This window comes from Rosa chinensis, chromosome 6 (assembly GCF_002994745.2).
Source record: "Rosa chinensis cultivar Old Blush chromosome 6, RchiOBHm-V2, whole genome shotgun sequence".
Lineage (NCBI taxonomy): Eukaryota > Viridiplantae > Streptophyta > Magnoliopsida > Rosales > Rosaceae > Rosa > Rosa chinensis.
Window position 1 is genome coordinate 2114990 of NC_037093.1, and position 25963 is coordinate 2140952.

The 25963-nt window shown below is 39.1% G+C and overlaps 2 protein-coding genes and 1 long non-coding RNA gene across 5 annotated transcripts; 1 reads left to right on the forward strand and 2 right to left on the reverse strand.

Moving 5' to 3' along the window:
- Positions 1 to 357: 357 nt before the first annotated feature.
- On the reverse strand, positions 358 to 3698 carry LOC112173431 (squalene monooxygenase SE1). The gene is made up of 8 exons (XM_024311051.2): positions 3303 to 3698; positions 2621 to 2732; positions 2297 to 2474; positions 1992 to 2160; positions 1669 to 1887; positions 1286 to 1561; positions 885 to 1163; positions 358 to 775 (listed from the first exon to the last, which is right to left on the reverse strand). Exons 1-8 carry the CDS (start codon positions 3540 to 3542, stop codon positions 671 to 673), a joined length of 1578 nt encoding a protein of 525 aa, XP_024166819.1. The 5' UTR covers positions 3543 to 3698; the 3' UTR covers positions 358 to 670.
- Positions 3699 to 4838: 1140 nt separating this feature from the next.
- On the forward strand, positions 4839 to 25158 carry LOC112172390 (squalene monooxygenase SE1). 3 transcript variants are annotated; one of them, XM_040508177.1, is made up of 4 exons: positions 4839 to 5293; positions 5534 to 5645; positions 5785 to 6268; positions 24433 to 25158. In XM_040508177.1, exons 1-3 carry the CDS (start codon positions 5054 to 5056, stop codon positions 5943 to 5945), a joined length of 513 nt encoding a protein of 170 aa, XP_040364111.1. In that variant the 5' UTR covers positions 4839 to 5053; the 3' UTR covers positions 5946 to 6268; positions 24433 to 25158. The 3 variants fall into 3 exon arrangements, with proteins under 3 accessions (XP_040364111.1, XP_040364110.1, XP_024165483.1); XM_040508176.1 differs by lacking the exon at positions 24433 to 25158 and adding an exon at positions 16754 to 16878; XM_024309715.2 differs by lacking the exon at positions 24433 to 25158 and adding an exon at positions 16465 to 16672.
- LOC112172391 lies at positions 18941 to 20246 on the reverse strand. The gene is made up of 3 exons (XR_002925279.2): positions 19796 to 20246; positions 19595 to 19709; positions 18941 to 19270 (listed from the first exon to the last, which is right to left on the reverse strand). It is a non-coding gene; the product is annotated as an uncharacterized LOC112172391 (long non-coding RNA).
- Positions 25159 to 25963: the final 805 nt, after the last annotated feature.

A 25963-nucleotide genomic window follows, 5' to 3' on the forward strand; every position in this document is an offset into this window, starting at 1 on the left:
TTTCCTATCTTTCTTTCATAATCTCTTCTGTTGATGATTGTCATTTTACAGGCCCTTCTGAGCACAAGGTCTGCAGAAGCATTCCCTGTTTTATCAAGTTTAGGAGACCTTGTGCTCCTTCAGACATTCCTGGCTCGGTTGTAGTTGAATGAATGGTGATGTCAAAGTCATCGAGCTTACTTGAGAAGCATGTCGCCTTTGAGGTGCATTCCCTCCTATAGTTCTTCACTTCATTTTCTCTTCGAGTTTGGTTAGTTGGTATTTGAGAGGGATATTGGGATTTTAAGTTGTAACAGATTCTTTGGCTAACTTTTTTCTTCTTTAATACTTTGGTAGTGTGAATAACGACTACCAGTATAAAATGTCAAATTAGTTTACTTGTTTGCACTTGAACCAACCAAATGACTGAAAAACAACGTGGATTGTTTACCACTGCTATAGCTTTGTACAAGTTTAGGTTCATTGTTCTAACTTGTTTCCATGGCCGAACAACTAATCTGAAAAGAATTAAGAACATAATTGGTTCTGTCCTACTTTTAGCACTGACCCCCGTCTGTACTTTTTGGGTGGAACAATTGCTGCTCCTTTGATACAAATTGGGTTATCATAACACAAAAACAAAATAATCTGGTTAACTATGTCCATCTCCAAATATGCTTGTCTCCATTTTTCAGTAAACAGGTGCAGATCTGTAATATGCTGGCACTGTTGCAGGAAAGAACATCTGTCTAACTCCTTCACCCTTTATAATCGGGAATATGATGCCTGATGCACTCTGAAAATATAAAACCAGAAAGATTTGTATAAGAACTCATGTGCAGATGCAGATTTGTAATTGACAAAAGTTTTCATACGACAGTTGTGGAAGAATCTTGTTAACATACCAAGATCAATCTAGCCCCAAGCCACATGCGTTTAGGTGAAGGGAATGGAAACATCAAGCGCCCTACGCCATAAATAGCAACAGCAAAGAAATGGAGAAACAAGTGCAGTGGACGTGGGTTAAGACCAGAGAGAAGAGATACTGGTCCATATGAACAGATACCTCCAAGGCTCAAATAGCCGAAACATGCTTCACGCATTTCCTGTCTTGCTGGATCACGTGATGCACAAAAAACCTTGTACAAAGCACCTGCCAAAGTGTTTATGGTAGATGACACAGGCTGCAATGAATACAAAGCACAATGTCAGCAAAACAAGAACCTCAAAAGAATAAGTCTCTAGGACATAAATCGGCATAAATAAAGAAGGTTTTAGTTAAGAGTTATCAAATTGCTGGCTTTACCTTCCGAAGTGTGTAGAATGATTCAAGGTAATTGCACAAGGCCGGTGCATCATTGAGATCACGCAGGGGTCTAAGAAGATCGCGGAGAAGAACAATGTCTGAAAGAGCCACGGTCATTCCTCCTCCTGTTAAAGGATGCCTCATGTTGAATGAATCCCCTAACAAAATTGCACCAGGAGTGGGAACAGGATTAGCAGCCATGCTTTTGTTTTGCATGGATCTAATGTTTCCTTTCTCTACTGCAACCATAAAAGCATTGTACAGCTGTGGGGGAACCTGAAAAACAAAGTAGTTCTCAGGTTAGTTCAATTCAATCATATCAGTATGTATATCAAGTGTAAACTAATCGAGTCAAAAAAATTATTCAAAGGAATGAAAGATACCTGAGGAGCCACCACAGTTTTCAAATAGCTAGCCATTTCACCACTAGCTACTGAAGGTACTTTTGTTCCAGGTACATCGACCAAACAGCGAATCTCGGTGCTACTGATAGGATAAAACAGGATGGGTGAAGGGTCTCCCAAAATGACATGTCCATGATTTGCGTGTGGAAGGTCACAGTCTTCCAAGATCAAACCAACAAAACAAGAGGGACTTTCAACCTGGAGCAATAAATAACACTATTGGTCTCACGAAAGAATAAAACTCCTGTAATAAAATCAAGTTCAAATTGTTGATTTTATCAAGTGTGGCACTTCATTATTACCTTTGGTGTACTGAGTGATTTGCGCAGATTTGAAAAGCAGCCATCACACACGATTGTTAGTGGAGCATATGTTCTCATCTCCTCTCCAGCCTTGTTTTTGTAAATCACCCCTTTGACAATACCTTTTTCCTCAATCAGTGTTGTCACTGATCCTTGTTCTAATTTCACACTGCAATGAAGTTCCAGGGAAAAGAACATGAGTAACAGATTGAAACTTGAAACAGATTCCACCAAAGTAATATATCACATATAAGAATCCGTAGAAGAAAAATTTTGTAATAGACTTAAAGGGATATGAAGATTACTTTGAAAGAGTTACAGCTTTTTCACGCATTCTTTGGATAAAACGCCCATTGTGGAAACTTCTCCCAGCCACATCTGAACTGTATTTTTCCAAGGGATAAGTCAGTTTTGTATCCTTTCCATCTTTGTAAAGAGCATATCCAAAGACCTTCTGAGCATCAATGGACTCATTTGCACATTCTGCAGCCACAAGTAGATATTAATGATTAAAAACTTTTAATCCATTGTCTGCCAACCTAGTACGAAACATTCAATAAGCACAGAAACCATGGCAAAATAATACAAGAACAACAAAAGATGTCTGTATTGGCTAGGAGATTGCTCACCCTCAAGACCCAACTCAATCAACTTGAGATAACCCCCAGGCTGCAATAGCTCACCAACAATTCTGTCTGGCTCCGTCAAGTCTCTTTCAATGACATGGACACGACGTCCTTCCTGTAACATGAAACAAACATATGCTTAACTCAAACCCCAAATTAATTAAATATGGAACCAAAAGCTCGGCCACTACAGCAAAATCTGAAATCTAAATGTGTCCACTTTTAGCCAATGCTTAAGTAATTCACATACTTTCCCCTTAAGCCTTCTCAAATATTATGTACAATATGGTAGCAATGTTAGCAAGAACTAAAATACTCTATTTCTGTCTTTCTACTGATTGTCAAGTATGAAACTTCAGATGAAAGTTCAAGTGAATGTTGGACCGTACTAATCAAATTATTACCCAACAGAAACAAATCGAAATAGCTAATAGAAATTAACTTTGATCAATATCATATCCTGCCCTCATCTGTGCCAAAAATATGTTGATTAATGCAAAAGTACTAGGAGTCAAATTAAGCCGGCTTGAAGTTTTGAGCACTGACGTGGGTTAAAAAAGCAAACACAAAAGCAGCACAACAACACTGACCAAGTCTTCCACTAATCAAACAATGAAACAAAATATCTTGCTTTCTTAGTTAACAGATTTCTTATCAAATGCTAAAAGAGATGAAAGAATCTGACCTTGGCAAGAGTGTAAGCAAGAGCTGCACCAGCAACTCCGGCACCGACAATGACGACGTCGGTACTTTTCTCCTCCTCCATTTCCGGCTGAAACGCACCGTTTCCAAACCCATTGCTCTTTGCTCCACTTAAAGGCCTGACCTTTTTGTTTCCACCAAGAGTAGTACTGATGATCATGAAAAAAACAGAGCCCAGCAATGAAGCTAAGAACCCACCCAGAATATACTCGTAAGAAACCATCTTTAATAAAACTGATTAGGAATGAAGAATGGGAATCTGGTTCGTGGGATTTGTTTGGGAAGTGAAGAACTTATGGTGATGGAGAGTTAGGGAACTTGAATGTGTTTATATAGAGAGAGCTGTGGGAACTTGGAACTTAGAAGCAGAGATGTGGTTTCTTCTTTAAAATAAAATATGAAGGCGCCTGCCAATGGGGTGTGTACGAGTCTAAAATGGAAGAGACAAATAAATATAGGGTCACATCACAATGGGGACGATTTGCCAATCAAGGACTTGCTATGGAGATTTGCCCATGACCGAAGAGAGAAGAGTCAGAAGAACTATGGTGGAATTAGTTTACCTTTTTATTTTTTAATCAAAGGAAACTCTGGGGGTTTAAGAACGTTTTTTAATTGATAGCTTGAATAATGTTTTGAACGTTTCATGAGGAAATTATTACCCAACATTCTTTTTTAATAATATATTTTTATATATGTATAATAGAGAACTCGATCGGAAGAGATTATTTGAAAAATAAATCGTTTGAAAAAAATAAATTGCACTTAGGTATTGTTTAATGAGATGCAATATTTCATTCATTATGTTATAAACTCATTTTAACCCTAATTTCATGAAGCGGATCGTTCCCAAAGTTCGTTTATTCAATATTCACCATCTTTGTTTTCGTTGGTCTCTAATTTCACTTTTCTTAACGAATAAGTCATATGTAGTTGAATAAATCTCATTGAATTGGTCGGACTTGATAATCCGATTTCATAATCTCTTATTTCACATAAGTAGAAGACAACATTCCTCTATAGGTAGATACAAAAGCGGTAGGTGGGTGTACAAATTGGGTGACCTACTGATGAATTTAGTAATAATGCTTCACTCGTCAAATTTATTTATAAAATTATGTGATGTTGTTTTTTGCCATCACATTGGCTAGTTTGTGACATTAACTTAATATTTATTTAAGAAAAAAAATTATAATAATTTGCCAAGTCTTGCAACTTTTGATGAGCGATGAAATCATAAAACACATGGGAAATTTCGTCAAGGAGTGGCACTGTCACCAGTGAGAAGTTAGCTAGAAAGAGCGAAAGACCTAGTTCAGCTCTCCAATTGAGACCAAATCTGGTCAAAGAAATCTTTGGTTCGTACGTGTGGCTTCCACTCCAAGCAAGCAACTTCATTTTATTTATATATTTTCGTCACCTTCTTGTTAAACAATTATACAAAAATGCAAATACGTGGTCAAATTAATCGTATTATAAGTTTGCTACTGGCATGCTTGGACTTGGGAGTGAACGAGACTGTGAACGCATCGTGGAAGTTGGGTCATTTTAATGTGATCATATTTTCGTCTGTAACATAAATGGCGCCAAATACAAGAAGAACCCTACACACCTGTATCTTATATAAACCCTACTCAACTTCCATTACTGTCCATAACCACAAGAACTAAATCACAGAGTCACATAGACGTACAAAACTAGATTCCCATTCTTGGATCACCAAAGTTGTTGAAGATGGTTTCGTACGAATATGTTTTGGCTGGGGTGTTGGTTTTTTTGCTGGGCTCTATTTTCTTCATGATCATCAGCTCTACTTTGGGGGGAAAGAAACAATTCAAGGTTTTAGAGTTAGTAAAGAGTGATGGGTTCGGAAACGCTAAGTCTCTGCCCGAAATGGAGGAGGAGAAAAGTACCGATGTCGTCATTGTCGGCGCCAGAGTTGCTGGTGCAGCTCTTGCATACACTCTTGCCAAGGTCAGATTATGATTTCTTTCTTAGTATTTGATGCAATTCTGTTCTATTTACTTAAAGTTCCATTCTTTACAATCAGTAGCAAGATAGAACCAGCAAAGAATGTTACATATAAGAAAACTTCAAGAGGAGAGTAGTCATAGGCATCACCTTAATTTTATTACATTCAGGTTTAGGAAGTCTTGCTCTAGTGCCCTCTAATTTGGGCTTCTGAGTTAAGCATCTGTTTGCTTCTTGTTACAGGAAGGACGACGTGTACATGTAATTGAAAGAGACTCGAGTGAGCCAGACAGAATTGTTGGGGAGCTGTTGCAGCCTGGGGGATATCTCAAATTGATTGAGTTGGGTCTTGAATGTAAGCAATCACCTAATCTGGAATTGTGTGCCTTTTAAAGTTGTCTACTTTAAATTCATACTTCTGCTGAAGTAAAATGATTATTACTAAAATGGCATCTAAATTTTGATGAACATTGAGCAATTATTCATGACCACAGATAGTGCAAATGAGTCGATTGATGCCCAGAAAGTGTTTGGTTATGCTCTTTACAAAGATGGGAAGGATATAACACTCTCTTATCCCTTGGAAAGTTACCGTTCAGATGTACGTGGTCGGGAGGAGTTTCCACAATGGGCGTTTCATTCAAAGAATGCGTGAAAAAGCTACCATGCACTCTTTCAAAGTAATGCACATTTCCCTTCCAGTATATTACAATATTTGTATTCTACGGATTCTTTATGTGATTACTGAGGTGGATTCTGTTTCAAGTTTGAATCTTTTACTCATGTCCCATGGAATTCCATTGCAATGTGAAAATGGAACAAGGATCGGTGACAACACTAATATTAGAGGAAAAGGGCATTGTCAAAGGGGTGATTTACAAGAACAAGGCTGGAGAGGAGATGAGAACATATGCTCCACTAACAATCGTGTGCGATGGCTGCTTTTCAAATTTGCGAAAATCTCTTAGTGCTCCAAAGGTAACAATGGGGTACCTAATGTTATTATTGACAGGAAAGTGGTATTTGTTCTTTCATGAGACCAACATAATTATTTGGGTCTTTTCCCGTATATCCGAAAAGCCTTGGTATTTTTCCCAACTGCCCAACATTTTAGTATTACACTGTTGTTGATAGAAAAAGACTAACAGGGATGGTTTAAACAAACAAATGCCTTTTGTATCCTATGTTGACCTTTGGACTCTTCTACAGTGCTATTCAACAAAAGAAATCAATAATTAAAACGTCAAAACAAAAACAAGACTAGCCTTCAACATACCACATTTCGCCTAACGACATCCTGTCTAATCGGCTACTCACAGGGCGGAATCATGCTGCTTGTCCTAATTTTTTCTGTTTTTAAAACTGACTCTCTCAGATGAACAGTAAAGTTTTAGAACCTTGAATTTCCATGGGATGCATGCATTTTAAATAGTAAACATGCATAGTAGACTATGAATGACAATTATCATGATAGATATGAACTTTGATAAAAACAAATGAAACTAATAAATACAATATTGGTTTAAAGAAGTGGGTGAACAACCATCTGAATTTATTCAAATATACATATAGTTAAAACATTAAGAGCCTCATTCTCAGGTAAACAGCAAAAGCTGTTTAGCTATCCATAAGAATGAGAATAGTTACTTACTTGCACTGAAAGCACACTACTTCACACCTAGACAGGAAAGGAAGTACACTGCTACTATGGCTTTCTTTGTTTGAGAGAATATTTTTCGTCTCAAGTTTCGAATCTAGAATTGATATCGAAAGTTTCGAATGCCTTCTAAGAGAAGCTAAAGCTCCTTATATAGGGAGCGGAACTCAAACTAGAATTCAAAATACAAAAATGTACAGAACAACTCCGTGACTCCTGCTTTTCTGAGTGCTCCTGCTAGTGGAGGTCGGTCAGGGAAAAGCAAAAGTGGTTAGGGTGAAATGTTTTTCACTTTTTCTTTTTGAAAAAGCAAAAGTATCTTTTGAAAAAGAAAACAGTTGCCTTTTGTCTTGATGCTTTCTTCTTTCACCCGTGAAGCTACATATTTTCATCTGTTTCAGACTGGTGGCCAAAGACAAAGGAGTTGTTGTCTGTCTGGGCCAGGCGAGTTGTTGTAGCATTGTCCTCGACGTCTGTATCGACATACATCTTGTGGTGGTTGTCATTTTCAAGCTTTTCCACCCAGCGCATGCACGCCATTGTTGAGTCTATCTCTTTTCTGGTTAGAGATAGGAATAAGTCACTGCTGACTACGTCAGGATGATCGTAAGCAGTGATGATTGTCTTTTCTCCTGCTGCCAGGAAGGTATTGTTGACATCTTCAGAGATGATCTTTTTGATGTAGTCAAGAGCCATGGCTTTCATCCACGGGATACTGGAATTTGGTTGGCCGTTGTATGCTACACAGGCTGGTTGAAGATATCTTCTTTGAATAATTCTCACATAATGATATGGAGGAATATATTCAACCTCACCGTTTGCCTTCTGGATCCATTCTGGGGGAGTGGATCTGAACTTCAGACGAAGCATACAGTCATTTTTCCTGATATTCTTGACTGTGTTGACAATGACTGGCGGCAAACCTTTCAGATCATCATTAGTTTTAGTCCACAGATTATGGACAAAACCATTTTCAACAAGCCAAAGCTTGTGTTCTTGGGGATGTTCACTCTGAACATTTACCAGGTATCTTCCAACATATGGTCCTGCGACAATAAAGAGAGTTGGAGGAACTAGGTTCTCTGGATTATGCCTTCCGATCAGACTATGGAATTCATGCCAGTCTGATTCATTTAGTGCCATGATAGGGACCTTAGCACTCTCTGGACTTTCAAGGAAGGAAAATTTTTCTTTTCTGACAGCACTCTGCTGCGTAGGAAGCTCTTCACCTTGTAGCCTACCATTTGCGTAAAGCTCTTCAGCTAATGCAAAGAGGGCTGGAAACATCAGACCACTACTTCTTTCTTGAAAGGCAAATAAGAGATTATCTAGCATTGCCTTCTGGTGATAAGCTAGTCTCCTGCCAGTTCTGAACACAGGAGTATCAAAAGTTCTTAATTCATAATTAAAAACATTTATAACTCCACTAGGAGTTGGTCTGCTTTTTGGCAAAGCAGCAGCCGTCAACGGTCTTGATGTGCCTTTACCGTCTGCCGTTTGAGACGGGCTAGCCAATCCTTTACCCTGAGATTGATCAGTTGAAGCCAAGCCTTTTGAGCTTAGTAGAAACCTTTTAAGGATTTTCTCCTTGGTTTCTTTTGGATCCTCTTCAGGTTCCTGTTCTTTCCCAGTCCTTCTGCTTCTGGGATTACGACTTTCGTCGTCTTCTCTTTGGCTGAACATTGCCAATTCTCTGGTCAATGCGTCTGGAAGATAGTTCTTGTTTCCTGCAATTAATTCAACAATATAATCATATTGGTTAAGAAACAATTGCCAGTTTGCTAATCTTCCTCTATCAGCAGCTTTGTCAAGTTTAAAATTTTTAAAATTCTTTACTCTGGCACAATCGGTGCGGACAGTAAAGGTTTTTCCAAGATATGCTGGAGAATTTAAAATGTTTTCTTGACAGCTAAAATTTCTTTTTCCCCTGTGGGATAAGTCAATTCTGCAGGGCTGAACTTGCCACTACAAAATTTGCAGATCTTTTCAATGTTAGTTCAAGGCGCTCTCGCCAGAACCATACCGGACCAGTAATTATCACTCGCATCTGTCTGGAGGATAATTTCATCATTCTCTTCTGGTTGTTGAAGAGGAGGGAGGTTTTTACAGAGATTTTTTATCTGTTTCACGATCTTTTCATCATCTTCTGTGAAGCTCCATTTTCTTTTGGAACTTGTCTTAGGAGATAACATTGCTGTTAACCCTGAGATTTTGGGGATGAAATCTCTCCCGTAATTTATGACACCAAGGAATCTCTCTAGACTCTTAGCATCAGGAATTCTGTCTAGGAACTTCCAGATCTTTTCAAGGATATGTGGTTGGAGCTTTATGACTCCATTCTTGATGTTTATCCCTAGGAAATCAACTTCATCAAGGATAAAGAAGATTTTCTTCTCACCTAGGATAATTCCATGCTGAACTATCAGCTTTACTACCTCATGGAGGTGTTTCATGAGTTCTTCTTTGTTTTTGGAGAAGACCAGGATGTCATCTATGTAGACGACGCAGAACTCTGCTACATGCTTGAAGATATTGTCCATCTTTCTTTGGAAGATTGAGGGAGCTTGCTTCAGACCAAAAGGCATTACCAGCCACTCGTAATGACCTTGAGGCGTTCCAAATGCAGTGAGAGGAACGCTCTCAGGATGCATCTTGACTTGCCAGAAACCCGACTTTACATCGAATTTCGAAAAGACTTTAGCTCCTCTGAGCTGGTTGATCAGCACCCTGACTTGAGCAATCTGATAACCGTCTTTGACAGTCTTCTTATTGACATCTCTATAGTCAATAACCATTCTAGCTTTTCCTCGTAGATTCTCTGCATGATTTCTCACGTAGAATGCTGGAGCATGATGAGGGCTAGTGGAGGGTTGAATTAATCTCTTCTTCAGGAGATCTTCAATATCACTTCTGAATTCTTTCTGATCTTCCTCTTTGTACTGAGGAATGGCTTTGACATGGCAGATAGCGTTCATGTCATGCAATCTCAATTCACAGACCACTGGGTCTTTTTCCCAAAACTTCTGAGGATTTGTATCCACATTCTGCTCGAGTAGTTTCTTGATTTTTTCAAGAGTGGGAATTTGCTGAGACTCAAGCTTGTTCTGATAGTGCTTGAGGTTGTGCTCATGGATGAAACTAGCTTCTTCATCTTCACTAGTTTCTTCTTCTTCTTCGTCAGAAGATCCTTCAACAGGCAATAATTCTTCTTGTTGCTTGATTTGGAGTATGGGTTGAAATTTGGGTTTGTAGGGGGTAAGATCACCACTATTCTGTTGCGATCTCTGATACTGAGTAGTAAAACCTAGACCTACCACACTTTTTGCTTGTGTGAGTCGGTCTGCCCAGAACACCCGTTCTCCTTTCTTGAAGCCTATCGCTTCTTCATCCTGAATGAATCTTTGTTGGAGAATAAAATCATTTCCCAACAAGAAATCAGATCCTTTGCCTTCAGATTGCCAAACATTCTGGATGATAAATGTTCCTCCACCAACGGTGATATGAACATTTGTTGCTACTTTCTTCATGGTGAGATGGCTTCCATCAAATGTAACTCCAGTAGCTGACTTCTTTTTATCTTCTTTCCAGAGTTCATCTGGAATTGCAAATCTCTTTGCAACAGTAAATCCCGATCCATTATCTACAAAGGCATGTAGATGATACTTCCTGTGATCTGGGAATTTTAGTCCAATCTCTATGTAGTTGTTGTATCTACTGGTAGAGATGACCTTCGATTGATGAAGCTCATTTTCTTGAGCTTGTTCCGTAGGAATGAATGGTTTACATTCTTCTGGAACATTTTCCTTAGTGGGTGATTTTGATTTGTCAAAATCATCATCCCAACCTGTAGGAATTATCTCTTTGACATCTGGATTACTGAACCCTGACGGAGGGTCATATTGACTTTATAGTCATACTTGCCGGATGGTTGGCCAAGTAGATCCCATGTTGCAGTATCCTCCTGTCGTTCTAAGAGATGAACAGTTTCTGGTGTTTTCACCAGTTCAACATTTTCTGGTATTTCAACCAGTTCAATATCTTCATCGACCTTTTCTTCATCGATGATTTCTTCCTTTTTCGAGGAAGAGGGTTCCATGGTTTCCTGGAACAGAGTTTCAACTTCTTTCGCTTTTTTCTCAGCGAAGTACTCTTCATATTCTTGCTCAACCAACTGGCTGACAACACCTTTCTTGGTTTTTCTTCTTGCTTCAGCTATGAAGCATTCCTTGTGATAAGTCTTCTTAGACTCTTCACAAAACATAGGGAGACCATTCTTTTCGTGACATAAGCAGTAGTCACAAACGAATGTACCAGGGTTCACCTGATAAGAAGACATGAAAGTTTCTGTCTTGCTTTCTTCCCAGTTATTGATTCTCAACACGTTCATCTGTCTAGACTCGAAGTACTCTACTTCAGAATCTGACTCTTCTTCTGATGAACTTTATTCTTCAGACCAGGCAGAGTAAATTGACCTGTCGTCTTCTTCATCATCTGAATAGACTATCTCATAGCCTTTCATGTTTGCTGATTCTACTATTTGCTCATATTCTTCAAACAGAGGTTTAGTAGATCTTTTACCCTTTTCCGGGCATTCATTGGCATAGTGCCCTTCAGATTTACACAACCAACATCTGCAAGCTTTCTTGCTCGGTTGTTGTTTATGCTGATGAGTATTCTTCTTTTTCTTGAAGAATTTCTTTTTAGGATCTTCATCCTGCTGTTTCTTGTAATTGGAACTTCTCTTGAATTTCCAATCCTTCTTCTGATTACTCTTTTTGAATTTTTTGGAGTAATATTTTTTTTTCTTTTTTCTGTGGAACTTGGATTCATGACATCCCCAGTTTGTGGGCATATCCAGTATTCCATAGCAGAAATTCTCAACTCCTTTGAGTTGCTTCTTGGCCATCTTAGCTCTAAGATTGGCTTTACATTGTTCCTTCAGTAATTGCCTGATTCTGTCGGCAATTCCTCTAACTGAAAATCTTTCAATTGGTTTCTCAGCTATGCTTTCTCTCACAGCTGTTCTCCATGGTTCAGGGAGCTTTCTGTGCAACAGATTAACTAGATCAGTATTCTCTAGTTCACCAATTGTACAATAATATTCCTGAAATTCATTCAGGTATTCTTCGAAGTATCTCATGTCGCAGATCTTTAGCGCATAGATATTCGACTTTGCTGTTTCTTTGGCTTTCTCACTCAGATTTGAGAGATCTCCACAGAATTGATCGTACAGGAGTACTGCAAAATCATACGGAGACTTTGAATTTTTGATCTCTTCAAGCCAGTCTCTTCCTCTGGCGGTTTCTTTGAAGGATAGGTAGTACTTTTTTGCCACTCTAGTAAGAGTAGTTTCATAGTACACCTGCAAATCTGGTGCTTCAAACTTGCCAAGGGTAAGTGCAGAGGCCATCATCAGGCTATCTACCCATTGGTCAATGGTTTTTCTTTTGTCTAGACTCTTGTCTAGATTTAACCAGATGCCATAGTTCGTGATAGGAACTCTAGGCAGATTGTCCTCTGGGACAAATCTTTGGGAATTTCTTTCCCCTTTTTTACCCGTGGGGGCTTTCTGGACTGGGAGTTTTGTTTCCCTTGTTTCTTTTTTTATGAAAGTTCTGGAGCTTTCTCCATCTTCCATTTCAATATCTTGATAAGGAAAGACTTTTCTCGTCTTTCTGAATTTGAATTCTTTCATCTCTTCGATTAGTTTTTCTAATCGTTCAGGACTTTCACAATTCTCAGCTTCTTCATAAAGATCATAGAGCTTCTCAGCTCTGAGCATATGGACTGGTCTGCTTAGATCAGCTTCCAGATCTTCTTCGGATATTGGCTCTTCAATAGTAGGTTTTGTACCACTGACACTAGCTTCTCTAGTGCTGTAGCTTCTTCTTAGAAGACTGCTGTTTATCCTGAAGTTCTCAGGACAGACATCACTTTTTTGTGATTGTCAAAGTTGAGGCTGATTTCTCCAGTTCTTCTACTCTCGTAGATCTTTGCTTTTGCTCTTTCCGGTTGCTTTTTTGGACCGGATAATTTCCATTCAAGAGGAAAAGTCACTTCATTCCAAGTAACTTTATGGATCTGCTGGGAATGGTTCTTCTGATTGGTGAGGAATCCAGTAGTAAGACCTGGATATTTGTTATCCTTGTCTTAGGGGCTACTGTAGTACTCATTAATTTATAGTATATTCTGTATACTATAGCAAGTTCTTGCATATCTTCTTTCATGGATATCCCATCTGTCTTGACTCTCAGTCGGAGACAGTGAGCTGCATCTTTCAGGCTGGTGGTGAAGTTGGGGAAGCAGTTAAAATATGCTATTTGATCGCACAAGGATGCTTCAAGTGTCCCAAACAGACTAGCTTGGAAGTCTGTTAACCTGTTGTCCTGTAGAACACATAAGACTGAACAGTTTATACCTTCACGAGCAAGCAGATTTATGCCTACTTGGACTGCTCCAATATGCATAAATTGGTACTTCTTTGCTTGTGCTCTGGCAACTTCTGCTGGAGTGATCAGTAGAAGATCGGTCTCTCCACCTGCTGTTGCTGGGGTTGTAATCTCCAGTAGTTTAAAATGATGGCTATCCATCAAGTCAAACTTTCCTTTTCTGTAGATTTGTTTAAAATCTAATTTTGGAATGGAGGCGTTTTTTGCCTCTTGTTCGATTTCACTGAATTCGAACTCTTCAGCATTTAGGAGTTGTACTCCTTTCTTTTTTTCAAAGATGCTTAACATCTTCATTTCTCTTTTTTCCGGATTTTCATACCGGATACTAGTCTGACTAGTAGATGGTTCCAGAAAAATCATGTTTGGAACACGATTTGAGTCTGGTTTCTCTAATGGTTTGAACCCATTAGTCTTCTTTTTTACTGTAGACACTTTCTTGTCCTTCAGTATCTTTTCCAGCGTTTTTTGCTGTTCATTGATTTTTCTACTGACACTCGTCGGTTTTTCTTCTTCCGTTTTTGGAAGTTCCTTGATATAATCCAGTTTGTTTTCCAATCTTTCCAATTGGTGGATTATAGCAGCTAGTTTTTCTAGAGTCGACTGACATGTAGATACTTCTAGTAATAGCTTTTGATATTTCTCATCAGAAGATTTCAGTAGAGAATTTATTTTCTCTAATAACAATTCGGACATAGTCCCCATTAAGGAGGGGTTCTCCTTGAGCTATTTTACAAGCTCTGATACCAGTGATGTGCGGATCTAACCAATGCTCAAATAATCAAGAGGTTTTTGTTCCTCTTCCAGAACATATAGGAGATTATCTATCTCTTCTTCGATTCTATAGATTCTAGTCTGAAGTCTATAAATAATATCCCAATAATTGGGAGATTCTCTGTCGAGACTATCTCGATAGGATTTTAGTTTTCTCAATTTTTCTCTCTCTTTATGCAATTCTTTGCTAGTGTTTTTGCAGATTGCAATTAACTCAAGTCTGTCTACAATCAAAATTATGAATAGTAGTACGCACTATTTACCTTTGAATTTAGAGGATGACTGTCAACTTCATATATATATTCAAATAAAACTCTGATTGGCCCACCACGTTTCTAAAAACCTTTATATAAGCAATAATAGATAGTAAAATTATATGAAAGAGACATATGCATATGCAGACTCTAACAAATAAAGATAGCAAAGAAACTTGCTAGAGGAATAAAGGGTACTAATGGTAGGGATTTTGAAAAGATGGGTAGGTAGGAAAGAATATGAGAAAAGGTTGTGTAAGAGGGAACAAAAATAATACACTGGGGTGTATGAGAAGTATTTTCCCGGATTTGGGGTGTATGAGCATTAACCCTAATTATTTTTTAGGATTAATTTCGGTTTGAGGGTGTCATCATCAATTCCCCCCCGCCCCCGAGACTCTCGATCAATTTCACTTTTTTACCCCTAAGCTTTCCAATTTTTGTCTTCCGTGCCCAATCTCTGATGCTCCGTCCAAATTGGATGTTAAACCCAACCATTGAGGGCTAAAATAGTCATTTCAAGACAAAAACCAAAAAAAAAAACTCCCTCTCTCTCTCTTCTCTTCTGCAACTCCCTCTCTCTCTTCTACTGTTCTACATACCTCCTCGGCCAACTCCACCAGCTTGTCCTTGATCTGCAAAATCATAAATCGTTGTTATCTATGTCAAATTATTCTTCTAACTAAATCCCAATTATGTGGGAATCTGGACACCAAACACCAAACACCATTCAGCAACCGATTCAACCCATTCCCAATTATCAACAATTCAAGTATTCAACATCAACCCATTCCCAATTATCGATATCAACCCATTACCCATTCCCAATTATCAACATCAAGTCATCATTCATCAACCCATTCAGCCATTCCCAATTCTCAATTACGACCTCACCCTAAACACCAAACATCACGAAATCACGATTCAAACATCATCAGCAAGACATCAATTCAGCATGGGTATTGGGTATACCGTGTTTACCTGAGAATCTGAGATTCAGGGATTGAAGATTTGAAGCCTTCAAGAGTTCAAGGAGCAAGGTGGCTCGGTGGCTGGAGCCTGGAACTCTGGAAGGTGGAATCAAAATCGATCTGAACTCGGGGAGAATTCCAAAATGGCCAGAATAACCCAGAAACGAAAATCAACAAAAATCAATCAATTCCAAAAACTAATTACACAGGAAAGTAGAGCACGACGAGAGGATCAAATTCGGTACCTCATACAACCCCGACGATCACCGGAAACTACAGAAGCTTCGCCGGAAAATCCTAAGCTTTCGGGCTTCGATTCTTTTTCCACGATCAACAATCGGCCAAACCAGTACCATAGGGACGTCGGGGACGACGAGACGGAGAATTCCGACTGCCGGAAGTGGAGCACAAAGATCCGGCGAAGTTTAAATTGCAGATCTGGATATATAGAGGGTTAAGCCTTCGATCTATAGATCGTGAGCTTTATAAGCCTCATATGTAGGAAAAAAATGAAGAAAATGAGTCATGCAGAATGATTAGGAGGAGAATGATTGAAGGAAAGATGAAGTAGAAGTGAGAGAGAAACGAAGAAGATGGGAAAACAGTAGAAGTAGTTTCTCCGGTTAACATTACTAATGGAGAAAGTCATTGACTTCTTTTTAACTTGTATTGTATAGAAGACAATAAATTTAACTTTTGTATATAGTATGACAAGGAGAGCTTGTGGCCTAGTGGTTTGAGGTCTGACTCTCCACCTAGAGGTGAGAGCTTCGAGTCTCGCCTCTTGCACAACTTAAATCATTTTGCATAATGGTTTAGTGGGATATACGTAGTGTGTATAGTAGCCGAGCCGAAATACCAGCTTGAAATGACCATTTTAGCCCTCAATGGTCGAATTTAACGTCCAATTTAGACGGAGCATCAGAGATTGGGCATGGGCCGGAAGACAAAAATTGGAAAGCTTAGGGGGTAAAAAAGTGAAATTGAGAGTTGGGGGGGGGGGTGTGAAATGATGACACTCCCAAACTTCAGGGGGGTTAACTGAAATTAATCCTATTTTTTATTAATGCAGGTTGAAAGTCCCTGTTTTGTTGCTTTGATCTTGGAGGACTGTGAGCTTCCACACGCAAATCATGGGCATGTCATTTTGGGAGACCCTTCACCAATCCAGCTTTATTGTTTTATCCCATCAGTTCCACCGAGGTTCGCTGTTTGGTTGATGTGCCTCGAACAAAAGTACCTTCAGTAGCTAGTGGTGCAACACGTGCACTTTTTTTAAGGTTTTATTTATTTATTTATTTTATTATTATTTTTTTTTTAACTTAAGCATCTGATAAAGGTACTCTTCTTCTCCCTATCAGTTCCACTTCTACGATGCAGTTCCACAATCCAATTTAGGCCTGGGCATTTTAGCCCGAAAACCCAGATCGGACCGATCCGGACTGTTGGGTCCGGGCTGGGCTTTGAAATAAAAATTGCACAAAAATACTAGATCCGGACCGTTTAGAAATTTATGGGCCGGTCCCGGACCCTGTAATTTACATATTTTAAAGCCCGAAAAGCCCGATCTATGACTATTTGTCTATTTCCATGATTCATTTATTCCCCATTTCCCCGATCCCTTTCAGTTTTTTCAATTTTTTTTCCCTGAGCCTTTTCTCTTAGTCTCCAGCCTCTGTTCTTAGAATAAGAACCCAATTCCTTAATTCCGAATTTCCCAATTCAAAGAGAAAGAAGAACCCAGCCTTCTAAATTCCCAATTCTAAACCCCTTCATCCTAAACCCAAGCTGAAAACTCATAATCCAAAATGGAAACTGAAGCTCCATCATTTTGAGAAGTTTGATTGTCCAATTACAGAAGTTGTAGATGGGAAGGAGGTTGAAGTCGGCCACACCAGAGGTTGAAGGAGGTTAAGTTAATTAACACATGATCGACCTTTTCTCCTTTTCTATTTTCTACCCACCCGATTCTTCCTTTCTCTGTGTTCTTCGAAGAGGAAGAACCCTAGAACCGATTTCCATATTTCATTATTTGAATCCCCTTCACCATTTCTGCCCTCAATCCCCTTCTTTACTAACTTGAAACCCAACAACGATTTCTCTATTCTCTCTCACTCTCTTCGAACAAGAACCGGGTTCATCAGTTGAGATTCCATATTTCCAGATTTCATATTTGGGATTCCCAACCTCTATTCCTAAAGCAAGCCTTCATCAGTTCTTCAAAACCCATTTTGAAACCCCAATCCTAATTCCTAGTTCATCAATTTGGCAAACAATGGAACCCGAAGCTCCAGTTTGAGTCAGAGGTGCAGTTTACAGAGAGGAAGAGGTGTCAAGGAGGATAGGATTTTGGGTTGGATATTAAAATTGTTTGTGTTTGGGACAGGATAGTCTTTGATTGATGTTTTGGGACAATGGGTCTGGAATGAGGGATTGATTTTCACTTTTTTAGATGGCTAAGCTCCGTTGCTTGGTTTATTTCTTATCTTCTTACTAGGCTTATTTCTCATATCCTTCTTCTTCATTTAGTAGTCAAGTTTGCAGAATGCAGGGATTTGCATATATAGCACTGATCTTCTCAGATTTGTCAAAATATCCCAAAAATGGTGATGGGCCCAAAAAACCCGAGGACCGACCCTTTTTTTTTTCGGTCCGAGCCTTCCCTGTCCCTAAAACTTGAAAAAGAAATTTGAGCCCACCCGAACAATTTGGGCCCAGTCCCGGGCCTCGCAAATTACCTACCGGGCTGGGACCGTGCCCAGGCCTAATCCAATTAAACTATCAATTGAAGAACGGATCAATTAAAGCAAAGCAAACCAAAAAATGCTCTAGGCCTTCGTATCTCTCAAGCAACACTGAAGCTGCCTTCATCGGTGAGGGTGTAGAAAGATAGGTATCTGCCTTCTTTGGCGACGAGGAGGAGCTCTCCGCCTTCACCAGTAGTGAGTCATCAGGGAGGTCCACATATATTGAAGGATCGACGGAAAAGAGGCATGGCTTCTAAGAGCATCTCCAATGGAGTATTCAAATGAAGTGTAAATGTCAAAATTGAATTTGAAGGATGACTTCACTACGCCAATAGTAGCTTCAGACGACAGTTTTGGACTGTCATCTGGTGACCTTGTCTGCTGTTGTGAAAGTCTATGCCGTCTGGTAGGAGAATCAGACAATAGCAGAAAACTGTCGTTTGATTTGCTTTCAAACGAGAGCAGGCATGTACAAGTCTATTGTCTGAACACCAGAAAAAACAACAGAATTAGATGCCAAGTCTGTTGTCAACAACAAAGTAAGTCGACAGTAGCCTAACAGAAAACAACTTGTGAAAATAAGTCAGACAACAGAAAATTGAGAAAACCATTGTCTGTTTATATTTAATACAACAGAAGATGTTACTTTGTTGTTGTGTGTTTTCTAATTAGGCAATTAAATACATTTGAAAGATATTGTAAGTAGGTGGTTCATACAACAGTTTTTTGCATTCCACTTCTTAACGTTCAATTGTTAGACAATAGGTTTTAGTTGGAATTGAATTGTCTGAGAGAGAATCATAACACATCCAAATTAAAACACATCCATTGATTCCAAAAAAAAATTATTCCATCAATAGTATGTTCATCCCACATTAACACATACTAATTAACCCTGCCTATATATGCCTAAACATAAAGGCCAAAATTAAAGTACAAAAATCATCTAAGCATAGCAGCATTAGTATCTTTAGAACCCTCATGTTGTAGCTTGGTCTCCTCATGCTCTACATAGAGGAGCATACACTAGTTTTGAGCAGCACTGCCAATACTTCCCAGTAGTTGCAATCATAAAGTCGTGAAGTACCACTGCATTTCAAAGTGAAGCCCAGATAACCAAGCTAGTAAGACCTGCAAATTCATGCATATTAGTTTCAATTAAAGAAGTAATTTCTTCATGCATAATACTAAAAGTAATCACTTTAACTTGTAACTACTATACATTTCATACACTCATCACAGTAAGGATTGATGATGACCAGACATCGGATGAAGCCAGAAGCAAAACTTCATATTTTTGTCTCTGTTTTTTTTTTTTTTTGTCGGTAGCATCATATACTAGAAGAACTATATGAGTGTACTATCGATTTAAAATATTGAACCCATAACTAATTCCAATTAGCTTTACACAAATCAGTTCAATAATATCACTTGCAGATTGATTACAGATCAAACCTCCTCTTTCTTAGAGTGAAAATTCATGGTTTCCTCAGCTTCCTTCAATATGGGATTAATGACCAAGCTGCATTCATTTTTCCCAAGTAGAAGAATTTCAATCCATGTGCATTTTCTGAACACAAAATTAAACCAAATGGATAAGAAGAACTCTTGATAAGAATGAAATAATACAGCCATTGCTGGCAGCAGACCTCTTACCCGCTGTGGTTGCCAGCTTTCTACTCTTCAAGATTCACTGAAAAATCGATTACCCTTCTCCAGATCTACCTCACAGCCCCTTGCAAAACACAATTGGATCATATACCACTCACCAACCAATCAAAAATTTACAAAAACTCAAGCATTGACCAAACAAAGCTACTCAACCACAATCCAATTCTCTTCATTCAACCTAATTCGCACAACACTCATTACTTCCTCACTGTCATTCCATTTGGGTACACATATCAACCACAATTCCCTCAATTCATACCAAGATCGAATCAAAGTCCCAAGCTTTTTCACTGGGTAGTCAAATTTTCACCAAAACCCAACAAAAATGTTGACCCCAGTGTCACACCCCGAATTTTGAAATAAGGATTCAAATCCGGAACATGACTAATAACAATACAAATAACGTTCTGAATTTTTCTCTCAGAAACAACCACTAGTTACACCTCTTGATATTACATAAACCAAATCCTCAAGTTACTTATTACAGCACACTCTCACCAAATCAAATTATAAAGCTCAAATGAGTATAATTCTCCTCACAAAACAAATGCTGTAAATCTAATACTAGTACTCTAAACCGCACGATCACTGCCCTGATTCTCCTGACCTGTGAGATTACCCGCTACACAATTTGAATAGTGTACCGGGATTGCAACAACACAAAACCCGGTAAGCTTTTTGCAAAGCTCGTGAGGTTTACTCGGTTCGTAAATTTATTCGGTTTAATTAAATTTATTCGGTTCGTAATATGAACCATGTGAGGTTTACTCACCTCTAATCCAGCTGCGTCTTCTAAAAAGTCGAATATATCAATATTCCGAACGCTCGTAAACTCAAACCGTCAAGTACCTAATCAAGTATGGTCTTTGCTTAGTAAACGAAACACGAAATAACCTTAAACGACGATCCAACGGTCGGATTCTAAAATAAAGATGATCCAACGGTCGGATTCGAAAATAAAGACGATCCAACGGTCGGATCGAAATTATATGATGATCCAACGGTCAGATCCTCACGGATCGCCTTTAGGATCACCCTCCGAAAATCAATACGAAGATCCAACGGTCAGATCTTCCTGAATCTTCCTTATAAACATCTCCACAAAGTTTCATGAAAATCCGACGGTCGGATTCTCAAGAATCGCACTCCGAATCACTATTTAGCAATTATACGAAGATCCAACGGTCGGATCTTCACCCATGACCACACATGGTCACTGGGATAGTCATACGATCAACATATCAAAACTACAACTCCATTGGACGGTTCGATCTTCAAAAATCATTATTTAAAACCAACACCACTCACTAATAATTTCCTCACAACATCAATTTCCACCCTTCTATAATTGTCAAATTCGTCAAAACCAATTATTCAACCTAAAACATCAATTCTATAAATGTTAGTCACTACTTAACTCTTCTTAAATCATTTCCGCAATGGTAACCAAATTGGTCCTTACTAACTTTACATAAACATAACACCATCGAAAATATTTGAAATCGTTACCTGCACAGCTTTGATAACCTTCTATCCACCATTTGGCTTCATGGATTTTGACGTTTCAATAAGAACACTGGGTGGAAGAGCATAATTAATAGTTGAGTCGGTACTCAGCATCCTGCAATTCTCAGGATGGATTCTCGCTATCTGACAGGCTTTCTGCAAGGCTGAATGTGTTTGATCAGATGCATAAACTAGAACAGCTTCACTAGCAGTGCTTGTATCACCCCACCATCTGGATTCCATGATGCTCCCTTTACAAAGCCACTACCCACTAGTGGACGACATGATTCAAAGGCCCATGTGTTTGTCTCCCAAAGATAAAAGTTCTAACAATGTTTGCGGAGGAAAAGTGGTTGTCAGTTAGTGACCACTTCTTTTTTTTTTTTTTTTATAAGCAAGCTGGTCCGCGTCGAAAAGGTGTCCCCATCCCTTGATCAACCTCCCATGGTGAAGGATGACCGTCACCGAAGCAACACTGACGGAAAAGGAGCGGCCCGAGTGCAGAGCCCAGGACTAAATGCCACAGAAAGTGTCCTCCTACCATTCGGCCTCCATTCAAGTACTTGATGTCCTTCTGCACTTCATTCACCAAAATGCACGATACCTCCTCTGAATCCTTGAAATTTCGAACTAGAACTTGATTTGGACCAGGATAGAATTGATATAATAGGTCCAGTTCAATCCCTGAAGATGTAGGCATAACTGGAGCTTGAAGATGCACGTTTAAACCGGCACAGAGACAGCTAACTGTCACCACTCCTGGAGCATGCCCCGTCTTATTGGTGTCACGGTCTTGGACGGCGAAGCGAGCAAGGTTGTCAGCTTCGAGTCTGTTCTCGGAACCTTGAGGTTCATGGACTCCTCCGACGACAGCGGCCATCTCCGGTGAGAGAAAAGAAGAGCGCTGACGAAGCTGAGTTGGAAGAGATCCGAAGGACAGCTGAACAGATGAACTGAAATTACTTGGCTTTACGGTTTGGGTTTTTGATTGGAAAAATTGGTTCTAGTTTGTTTGATGGTGGGCTGTAGTGCAATTGTTGGCTGGAGATCAAGTTCTCCACTGGTCGGAGTGCATGCAGAGAGAGATTGCAGAAAGGAATGAGAAAGAGAGAGGAAGAGAGATTGCAAAGTGAGCAGAGACCGAGAGAATATTAGCTTTAGGAAAAGTAAATCCATTGTTGGCCTAGTGGCCTTTGATTTATTGACCGGCCACTTCCCACGACACAAACAAACAAGAGAGAAAAAACAAGAAAAAGGGTCAAAAGGAAAAAGCAGAAGAAAGAAGGAAAAAGAAAAGATCCTTAAATAAAAAAGAAATTCCGAATTTCTAAAATTCATAACTTAATCGTACGAACTCCGAAAATTGTATTCCACATATGCACGCGATCGTATCGACGAGCTCTACAACTTTCGTGAAGGAAGTTTTCCCAAATTCTGTACGTATAAAAAGTCGATTTTTGAGACGCCCCTAAATACGTACGATTTCGAAAATAAAATCGTTCGAACTACTTCCACATCTTCTCCAAGCTTCGTACTCTCTCCTAATACCGCGAAATCAATTCTAAAAATCCACGGAATTTAATTTAGATTTTTCGGGGTATTACACCCAGATTTTTGGCACAACTCACACAATCAAATCAAATCCGAATTGGGTATCTGAATTTTCACCAATGCACATGAAAACAGAGATAGAGATAGAGAGAAGGGTGTGCAAACCTTGAGAAAGTGAGAGAGATGTGGAAGGTGTTTAGTGCATCATAAATGGTTTCGTAAACCAAAAGTGAGAATCAAAGAGAGAGAGAGAGCCCACTGTGACAGCAGTAAACAACTATAATGAAGAAGCTAATGAGAAAAAGCACCACTGTCTGAGATAGTTGATGGGATCGAAATCGAGGAACACAGGCCATGGTGTCGCTGCTTTCTCAGCGTGTGCTGGGTGAAAAGCTGTTGTTCGGCGACGGTGGGCTGGGGTTTGTTCTTCAACCCCTGCGGTATGATTTGGTGGTGGTGGTGGTGATGAACCCCAACGACCAGAGGCTGGCGTTGGAGTTGCAGCGATGGAGGGGGGATGTGAAGTGAGGCTCGAGCTGAGGAAGAGTGAGAGAGGGAGAAAAAAATTAGGAAGGCTGTGAGGGTTTTTCCCTTTAAATTGGGCAACTCATTAATTCAACTAGAGTAGCAGTAGTCGAAATGGAGAGAATCTAAAAATTGAATTTTGGCCGAGTGCGGGAAGTCAATTAGGGCAGCAGCATTTATCAAGTCATCAAACTTAGACAACAGAAACACACAGCCATTGTTTGAAGAAGAGTTGCACAACGGACATAGAAAAGTTGTTGTCTGAATATATAGTTAGACAATATCAAATACTAACATTATATGAATAATAATCGCACAACAGAGTGACAGACACACAAAAACTATTGTCTGAAGATATAGTTAGACAACATCAAATACTAACATTATCTGAATAATAATCACACAACTGACACAGAAAAACTATTGTCTGAATTAAGTTACTCAGACAACATCAAAATGCCACCATTGTCTGAATAATAATTGCACAACAGAGAAGTAATAACTATTGTGTGATTAAAACAATCAGACAACATCTTTTCTCAGCCATTGTGTTAATTAGCCTTTTACAACATCAATGTAATAACTGTTGTCTGAATTGATTGATTCAGACAACATAAAAAAAATAATCATGGTCTGATTTATAATTGCACAACAGCAATGTAACAACTGTTGTCTGATTCAAAAATTGGGACGACAGAATAATTCTTGCTGTTGTCCCAAAGTATCAGACGACAGTTAAAATTTTTGCAGTTGTCTGAAACATGTTGTTGATGCCATTATTGACGTAGTGCTTGGGAATGTTATTTTTGTTCAACTTCTTCTCCAATAGATGTGTCAAATAATATTAATATTTTATTTCTTTTAAAAATTATTTTATCTACATATAATTGACTTTTTAATCTCTTTCTTCTCTCCGACTTCTTCTCGACTTCTTCTCTTTCTGGTTCTTCATCTCCTTCACCACTTCTCCTTCTTATTCCTTATTTATCCTCTTCTTCTGGGTTTTGTTTTTTGTTTTTTTTTTTGACGAGAAACATCAGATGCCCAGAAAGATCAGTGCTTTTGGGTCTTGGCCGGCTGTGATCGGTGAATTTATGAGCGGTGATCAGTGGGTCTTGGCCGGCGGTGAAACATGCCCATTGGACGGTGGTGAGGGCTGGAGTCGATTGGGGAGATGACGGTGGAGAAAAGGTGCAGCGGTGAGGTCATAGATGAAGAAGAAGGAGCTGTAAGAGAAGAGATGGGAAAGAGAGAGAAGAGATCTGGGTAGGAATCTGAAAGTTTCAGTGTGGGTAGGAAGAGAGAGACAGAGAAAGAGAAGAGAAGGAAAGAGGGAGAAGGAGAGAGAAATAATAAAATAATAAAAGACAGATGAGTTTGGTGCTGTCAAATTTGACAACCCAAGTGAAGAGGTCATTTCCACATCATCTTTGGCTTATGGGTTGGAGTGATTTCATATGTCTTTTATTACCATTAAAAACCTCCAAGTGGATTTGACTACTCCATTGGAGATAGTCTAAGAAATTGAAGAATTGGAAGTGGCGACAGGGAAGAAAGGAACACAATCAGATGTTTAGAAAAGAGAAGGAAAAAAAATAGACACATGTTGAACGGTTGGAAAGACATGATAGGGTTGGTTAGGAATTGCTGACCATATATGGTTAGTTAAGTACTATCCCTCCAAGAAAATGAGGGCCAAACAAATTTCTAATACATTTTACATTTTCCGACGTCTTCCAATCCTGGAAATCAAATTTTCCACCTGGCTTGGAATTTGATCAGTTTATGTGATAAGCAATGAATATGATTCACCTTGATTTCTTTTACTGTATTGATTGTACATTGCTTGATCTTAGGATGTTTGATTATATTGATTGTACATTGCTTGATCTTAGGATGTTAAGGTTTAATTGCAAATCTCTCGGATCTAAACTGATCAGCAATCCTTTATTGTATTTATTGTAATAGCTGATCTCCAAGATCGAAACTGATCAGTAATCTTGTATATAAGATTGAAATACATCAATGAGAAAGTGTGAAAAACACTTTACTCAAATATGCTTTATGGTATCAGAGGGCGCTCTGTCTAAATGAAAACCTCTTTCCTTATCTCTTTCTTGTTTCTTCCCCTCCCATGGCTACCTTGACCCCACCAACACCACCACCATCACCACATCAAACTTTCTCACCATCAAACTAGTCTGAAACAACTATTCCTTATGGTTTGCGCAAATAACTCCTCTGCTAAAAAGCCGAAATCTCATGGGTTTTGTTGACGGCACAAAGCCTTGTCCTCCGCGCTTTCTTGGAATTAGGCTAGTGAGCTAACTGACACCGTGAACCCAACATATGAGGAATGGATAGCTACTGATCAAATGATCCTAGGATGGATCAACGGGGCTCCCTCACACCTTCTGTCCTGGCCACCGTTTCTCGGTCCATTGATTCACACACCACCTGGACCTCTCTTGCATGGCGATATGCTTCCCAGAATCACAACTGTATTCTCCAGCTTTGTGGCAACCTCCTCCATACTACTAGAGGTGATCTTTCCATCTCTAATTGCTTGGA

Coding starts and splice junctions, on each gene's coding strand:
- LOC112173431 (XM_024311051.2), bottom strand. CDS start 3,542: ATGGTTTCTTACGAGTATATTCTGGGTGGGTTCTTAGCTTCATTGCTG. Junction 2,733..3,302: donor TTGCTTACACTCTTGCCAAG/GTCAGATTCTTT, acceptor TTCATGTTACAG/GAAGGACGTCGTGTCCATGT. Junction 2,161..2,296: donor AAAGCTGTAACTCTTTCAAA/GTAATCTTCATA, acceptor ACTTCATTGCAG/TGTGAAATTAGAACAAGGAT.
- LOC112172390 (XM_040508177.1), top strand. CDS start 5,054: ATGGTTTCGTACGAATATGTTTTGGCTGGGGTGTTGGTTTTTTTGCTG. Junction 5,294..5,533: donor TTGCATACACTCTTGCCAAG/GTCAGATTATGA, acceptor TTCTTGTTACAG/GAAGGACGACGTGTACATGT. Junction 5,646..5,784: donor GATTGAGTTGGGTCTTGAAT/GTAAGCAATCAC, acceptor TCATGACCACAG/ATAGTGCAAATGAGTCGATT.